The sequence below is a fragment of the Melitaea cinxia genome, chromosome 3 (assembly GCF_905220565.1).
Source record: "Melitaea cinxia chromosome 3, ilMelCinx1.1, whole genome shotgun sequence".
In the NCBI taxonomy this organism is placed as follows: Eukaryota; Metazoa; Arthropoda; class Insecta; order Lepidoptera; family Nymphalidae; genus Melitaea; species Melitaea cinxia.
Genome location: NC_059396.1, coordinates 6,525,254 through 6,532,972, shown reverse-complemented (window position 1 = coordinate 6,532,972; position 7,719 = coordinate 6,525,254). Strand labels below are relative to the sequence as shown.

General features: G+C 33.1%; 1 protein-coding gene and 1 long non-coding RNA gene across 2 annotated transcripts; one reads left to right on the top strand and one right to left on the bottom strand.

The window, feature by feature from the left end:
- Window positions 1-26: 26 nt before the first annotated feature.
- LOC123669346 (transcription elongation factor S-II) lies at window positions 27-1,413 on the bottom strand. Its single transcript, XM_045602951.1, has 2 exons — window positions 1,207-1,413; window positions 27-1,033 (listed from the first exon to the last, which is right to left on the bottom strand). The coding sequence occupies exons 1-2, from the start codon at window positions 1,273-1,275 to the stop codon at window positions 224-226; spliced, it is 879 nt and encodes a 292-aa protein (XP_045458907.1). The 5' UTR covers window positions 1,276-1,413; the 3' UTR covers window positions 27-223.
- Window positions 1,414-5,380: 3,967 nt separating this feature from the next.
- On the top strand, window positions 5,381-7,462 carry LOC123669128. The gene is made up of 2 exons (XR_006745691.1): window positions 5,381-5,508; window positions 7,021-7,462. It is a non-coding gene; the product is annotated as an uncharacterized LOC123669128 (long non-coding RNA).
- The last annotated feature ends 257 nt before the right edge of the window (window positions 7,463-7,719 follow it).

Here is a 7,719-nt window from a genome sequence, read left to right as displayed (position 1 = left end):
TAAGTAACAATAAAAAAAATTGCCAATCACTTAAAGCAAGTAAATTTATTCAATATTTTTAAAACTAAGAACCTTATCTATTTCACATAATTTCAATTAGAGAAAAAGGTCAATGCAATGAAATGTGAAAACAATTCATAGTAAGTTTATAATATTTATTTGATACTCCAGTGTACCATAATATAAAAGATACACTATTTTTCTCAATATTTTAAATGCAGTCTTAACAAAATTTCCAGCGGTTGCCACATTCATTGCATAAAACAAAAGTTGTCATAGGTTCATCAGAACTTCTTGTTTGAAGTTGGTTGTATGTGCAGTTCTTTTTCTTACACTTACCACATTTAAGCATTTCTGTTTTAGTACCCTGTACGGTTGCAAGTTGAGCATCATCAATGGCTTCTTTTATAAACTTCTCACGAAGTTTTTTCATTTCATCACTTGCCATCTCCTCTGGTGTCATTTTAGCAAGACGTGAAGCAGCAATGACTCCGTTCAAGAAATTTGTTCGTAGTGTAGGATTTTTTGGATCCTTAAGATTGGCTACTCTAGATCGGACTCGGTTTTTGTATCTCATATCTGTATTTTTGAACTCTGCATAAATGCATTCTTCTAGCTCTTCGGCTAGTTCCTCTGGAGATGCGCAGGCATTGGGGTTTTCACCATCAATTTTAAGCGCTTGCATTAGCAATTCTCTGCATTTAAGTCTAACAGCATCGGTTGTATTTGATTGTGGTGGAAATGATGCTGGTAATTTTTTCTCTTTTTCTCTTTCATCCCTTTTCTCTTTATCTTTGATTGAATCTTTTTTAGGCTTCGATGAGCCACCGGAGTCCTTAGATGGTGTAGCTGGTGTTGACAAAAACTTTTTCCAGTTCTTGATTAATGTTTTGCACAATGATATCACTTCTTCATCTTTACTGGACTTGCGTAAAGCATTCACTGTCATGCCTATCCTCGTTTTCGTGAGGACATCTAAATTTATTGCCATTGTTTGAAGAGCCTTTAAAAGCTCCAAAGCTTCTTCTTGACCCTAAAAAATATATATAATTCGTAAATCAAATCCTTAACAATCGAACTACTATACACTGAATTTAAAATTTTATTAATTAACATCAAGTATCTTTAGTTTTGCTTTTATTAATATGGCATTTTGAGGACACGCTAAAATTATTATTGGTTCTTTATATCTATTACCACACCTACCGTGCCATCATCCGATGTCATCTTAGTCAACTTCTTTTGTATTTTCATTACATCTTCTTCAACACTCATTTTTATTTCTAAAATGCCAAAAACTGCTTCCCGCCTTATTTAACAAACAATTTGTGAAAAATATTTAATCGACCACCTTTGACCATATCAGTCAAACATAGACTAAAAATATTGACACCGGTTTTATGTCATGTTCAGGGCTGCCAGGTGCAAAAAAAGTGTGATCGTACGCCAACAAAGAGCAACACGGAGGGGAGTAGCCATGTACAGGCGTTCCCCTCTGTCAAGGTATAAGGGCAAATGGCCATATGCGTACAATAAAACTAGTTGCAGCCGCACTGATCACTAGACTAAATCTAGTTACGCGATTGAATCAACGTCCTTCAAAAAATGCCAAATTGTTCTGTTTTTTGCTTCAAAAAAAGATCTGCCACGTCAAATTTACTAAAACATGGCGTTACCTTTCATACGTAAGTATTTTTTAATCACATTATTACTTGTATACTACTTTTAAACCTTTTTTAAACTTAAAAATTACAAATATTATCGGTCGTGTTGACTCGATTTGTTTACCAACATAGGCCGCTCGCCCTCATACAATATGCGGATCGGTCGAGCGACTGATCGGAGTCTATTTCCGAGAAGTCACTGTCGCCGAGCGATAGTGTTGTTACCGGTTTGTTTGTAGATAGTTATCGATAAAAACGGCAAAGGCAAAAGAGGTGACAGACATTTTTGAGATCTTGATTTATTTATAATATAATATTGCTAGTTTTTTTTAATAAACATAGTTATATAATAAAATTGCATTAAATTAAATATAATACGCGTATTACGAGTATTAATACATTTTACTAGAATTACTTAATGTGAACTTCGACCATAATGTTTTATATAAAAATTTGGCAGGTTTTCTGAAAATCCAAATTTAAGGGATACATGGAAAAAAATTGTATTAACAGACAGACCTGGACGCCCACAAAAAATAGTGTAGTTTGTTCAGATCATATCAATACCACTAACTTTCAAGTGTTGGCGAACAATAGAAGGATTAGTCGAGGGCACCAAACCAACACTAACGCCACACTGTTTTTGTCCCGTAAGTTTTTTTTTTGTCTCATGTACAAGGTAATCAAGATATGGTTCACCTTTGTCATAGTAGTGAAACGAAACTTAGATTTGTCAACTTTGAAAATTAACAATGTTAAATCCATCCTTTCAGAGTCATCAACAAATCATTCAATCTAGCAGATGACAGGCTATCATCTTATGATGCCATTAGTGCTACGCTCCCTATTCCTGATTCGTTGACATCACAGTGTACATCATCAACTCCTCAAAATGTGGGTTAATTTTAAATCGTTTATTGTAGACTGGCATTGTTTGGCACAACAATGTTGCACCAAACGTATTGTGACATAATTATAATAGTTAGACATATGCTGTCGCGACACTTTTTAACCGACTTCCAAAAAGGGAGTAGGGTCTCAATTCGGGTGTATTTTTTATGTATGTTACTTCAGAACTTTTGACTGGGTGGACCAATTTTGATAATTTTTAATTTAATAGAAAGCTGATGTTTATCATGTGGTTGCGCTTAAATTTCATCGAGATCTGATAACATCTTTTTGAGTAACCTTTGATAACGCGTATATATTACATATATTCTATTACTTGTCGATGTAATTGAAGTCAGTTTTTTTTTTCGTTTGCGAGCAAATACAATTATAGTAGATAATGATGTATTCTACAAAGTCTTATTACATTTTGTATTTCTATTATCATTAGTTTTTGCAGCGCACGCAATGTAAGGAATTTTTTAGGATATTTTTTTATCCCTTGGGTTACATTATTGGAGTTTTAGTAAAGATCCCTAATATTTTTAAAAATATTGTATAACCTATGTCGCTCAAGGATAGTGTAGCTTCTCAACGATGAAATAATTTTTTGAATCAGTCCAATAGTTTCGGAGCCTATTCAATGCTAACAAACAAACAATCAAATCTTTACTCTTTATAATCGTTTAATTTACATGAAGATGTTTGATTTGTAGTATATAATAAATTAAGTCTATTTTTATAATAATATCTTACCTTTGTATCACTTTAAAAACATTATTTCCCTAACCGAGTAGTTGAATTTATCGATAATGCATATCGACAGTTGTTACATCCACGGCTATTAGCAACTTTTCAGTGTAGTTGCGGCGTGTCATTATACTGTAATGACATAGAATGTATCTATGTGTGTGTGAAAAATGTAAGTGTGATTTTAATTTAGTATGTGTGAGTTTCGTAGTGACAGACGATTATTTTTGTGTGGGAATTAGATAAAGTGTGCATGTGTGTAATTTCCCCCCGCAAAAAATGACAGAAAGTTTTGTATCGGTAACAAACGCAATGGCCACTCCCCTCCGTGTTGCTCTATGTACGCCAACTACAAAAAAAAAATCGTATACCAAGGAAATTTTGAAATAAAAAGATCGTACAGCCTTTTAAGACTAAGTACTAATTTTTTAATATAAATTATCAAAATTCACTTAGTTTTAGAAAATAAATGCAATAAAACTATTTGTTACACTCATACAAAATTTTCTGCGGTCATATTTTTTAACAAAAACATTTGTTCAACTTCGTATAATTTACGTTTCTTCTTATTATAATTGCTTGCCTAATAATGTGCCCTTAAGTATTATTGGACAAACTGTTTCTATGTTTTTTTCTAATTAAATTAACTTCGTTAAATGCTCGTTCACAATCTGTACTGTAATGGGGAAAACATAACAAATTTAAAGCAAATTGAGCCATTGTTTTATATTTTCAAATTGTTTTTTATTTATTTCAAAATGTGTTTTTTTTTTCAAGTCACAATTATTTCCGAAAGAGAAATTTCGTTAGATAGAAAACAAATACAGCCTTTATACGATATTTCAAAGAGTCATCATTCAAGTAAAAGATCTAGGCACACGTTAGGTAGTTAAGGCAAATCATGCTTGCCGGTGGATAACGTTTCTTTAATTATGAAATGTTTCCAGGTAATAGGAATATAAAAATCGTACATTTTGCGTACGATCTTAGTCTAGCGATCGTACATGAGTAAAAATACAAAAAAATCGTATGAGTACGATTAAAATCGTACATCTGGCAGCCCTGGTCATGTTATAAATATTGCCATAATTATTGTAGACACCTCAGAGGCGGTCAGCCGTCAGGTCGATGAAAAGTGCTACGAAGTAACTTTTTAAAGATTTTTCGTAGCACCTTTTTCAAAACCAGATAAATGTGACAGCATGAAATTCTTTCATCCTTATTTTTTCTTTGTTCTTAGTATATCATATTTTGATATAATTATAATGCTGAAATAGTTGGTTAGACCAAGAAATTATTATTAAATAAAAATGTATTTTAAAATCTATTAGCGTTCAAATATCATAGGCATCATTTTATAATATTTAATTTTTCCTTCACGTGCTTACTTGTTACTATTTTACTATTAACCTTCCTATACACGCGCAAAAAAATGTAATATGTATATTCGCGCACGGTTTGTAGGACCGTAAGTATTAAAGTCGTTTCAGTTAATAATTTACTAAAATATAATCATCGAATGCAATTTAGATATACATAGTCTGGCCACAAATACTGTTACAATTAAAAATAAACAAAATATTACTTTTGAATTTGGAATCTGTCATTTTTATATGATTGATTGATTGATTGATTGGTTTAATGAGTTTTATATGATTGTTCATTGTGATCATGGAGCAATTGTGATTCATCATGATTGTTCATTCCAATGTTGCCAGATGGGGCGATTTGTCGCGAATTGAGCGATTTTTTTCATGGATACGCTCCTTTTTTTAAGTTTGGGCGACAAGTCGCAAATTAGGCTCTTTTTTAATCGTTTTGTACTTTTAATCAATTAAAAGTAAAAAAACCGTTACAAAAATTTTGTTTTTTTTTAAATGCCCCAATAAGCTTCCTTTAATTTTGAAATTGAGTAAAAATTAAAAGCCTAAGTCATTGAAAAACTGACAGACTGATGCTAGTGTATTTTCAAACTTTCATTGGGCGACTGCTAAGAATATTTTGCGACTTTCGATCATAGATGGAGCGACTTGAATCAAAACTTTCTGGCAAGCCTGGTTCATTCATAAATTTTTCATTTTCGCGATACATTGTAAACGTAAAATGTCATTGTAAATGTAAAAAAATATATTGTAAAATATTTTGTGATATTAAAACGGAGTGGGATGATAAAGATAACCGAATCGCTGTGATTGGGTTATACAAAGTAAGTATGGAGCCAACTCAGGGAGCCAAATACAATTTTTAAAACTCTCCATACGCTTGGTATTAGTTAAACGTTTGTGTCGAGTTTTATTAATAGGTACAATGAGACCTTCACTGTTCTTGACAGGAAGTATGTACAAGTATTGATAATTCTAAAAAATACATCGCGTTGGGGGACTGTTCCTACTTATTTGTTACCTAATATTTATTTTTTCATTAGTAAGTATAATGCCTACCTAAGTCTTTTACCCGAGCCTTATTATTTGGGCAGACGTCGTTGACGTTGGTCGTATCCGAAACACAATATTTTAAAGTAATTTTATAACACTTTTCTTTTCTTAAATTTATTTTTAAATTCATCTATGTTGCTTAGTTAGGTTAGTTTAGACTAATTGTCATTTTTTTTTTGAATATCATATCAAAAATTGACCGCTCCAGCGGGATTCGAACCCGCGTCTCCGACTGACCGTGTCGGCGCTCTAGCCAATTAAGCTATGGAACGATGTACCCGCCAGAGCGAAATTCTTGATATGATGATTTTTATTTTCGGTTTAAGCGAACCGTGGCGCCGTCTATAGTGAGTTCTTTACAGAGACCCGTAACTATTCAAAGTTTCATATTACAATGAAAATCTTTGACAGGAGACGACGCCATGCTATTCTTAATATGTACGATTTTATTTTTGTGTTACCCACACATTAGGGATTCTAAACATTTTTTTTTTTGAATATCATATCAAAAATTGACCGCTCCAGCGGGATTCGAACCCGCGTCTCCGACTGACCGTGTCGGCGCTCTAGCCAATTAAGCTATGGAACGATGTACCCGCCAGAGCGAAATTCTTGATATGATGATTTTTATTTTCGGTTTAAGCGAACCGTGGCGCCGTCTATAGTGAGTTCTTTACAGAGACCCGTAACTATTCAAAGTTTCATATTACAATGAAAATCTTTGACAGGAGACGACACCATGCTATTCTTAATATGTACGATTTTATTTTTGTGTTACCCACACATTAGGGATTCTAAACATTTTTTTTTTTTGAATATCATATCAAAAATTGACCGCTCCAGCGGGATTCGAACCCGCGTCTCCGACTGACCGTGTCGGCGCTCTAGCCAATTAAGCTATGGAACGATGTACCCGCCAGAGCGAAATTCTTGATATGATGATTTTTATTTTCGGTTTAAGTGAACCGTGGCGCCGTCTATAGTGAGTTCTTTACAGAGACTCGTAACTATTCAAAGTTTCATAGTACAATGAAAATCTTTGACAGGAGACGACACCATGCTATTCTTAATATGTACGAAAAAAATGTTTAGAATCCCTAATGTGTGGGTAACACAAAAATAAAATCGTCACGTCAAACTTATAAAACCCTTCTTTTTGCGTCGGGGGTTAAAAAGGTATCAAAACATCTGCAAGTGTATCGATACCATTCTTAAGCTAAGGGGCTTAACTAACTTTGTTAAGGAACAACATCATGTTCAATAACCAAGAATGGTCCTTTCAGCAAGAGTTAGCGCTGGGTCATAAAGCTCGATCCACCCAATCTTGGTTAGAAACCAATGTTCCAGACCTCATCAGAGCTGAAGATTGGCCATCATCTAGTCCCGATCTTAATTTATGGTCAGTTTTAGAGAGTATGGCTTGCTCTAAATGTCATGATAATTTGGAGTCCTTAAAACAATCCATTCGATTGGCAGTGAAGAATTTTCCCATGGAAAGAGCGCGTGCTTCTATTGATAACTGGCCTCAACGATAAAAGGACTGTATTGCAGCCAATGGAGACGACTTCGAATAATCTTTATATATTTTTAATTTAACTAACACAGTGTAATAGTAATAAATGTTACGTACAATATAAAAAATGTTTTTTCTTTGTAACACATAATAATATTCAGGGCAAGACTATGTGATAGGAATGAGAAAAATAAATGAAATAGAGGATTATAGAAAATATTTTTATTACCAACTAACAGTCCTTCTTTACAACCTTGGAAAAAATTACAGAAATTTCAGTAGCTACAAAAACTTCAGTAAAAATATACTTATTTTTGTTTAAACTAAGAAAACCTCTTAAAGTTAAAAAAAAAAACACAGAACTAAAACAAAAAACACTGTAAACCATTTCAGATGACTCAACAGAGCATTCAGAACATGACTTAATAGCGTGATCTAAACAAAAATATTTTTTTTTATGTTGGTGAAA

Coding starts and splice junctions, on each gene's coding strand:
- LOC123669346 (XM_045602951.1), bottom strand. CDS start 1,275: ATGAGTGTTGAAGAAGATGTAATGAAAATACAAAAGAAGTTGACTAAG. Junction 1,034..1,206: donor TGACATCGGATGATGGCACG/GTAGGTGTGGTA, acceptor TATATTTTTTAG/GGTCAAGAAGAAGCTTTGGA.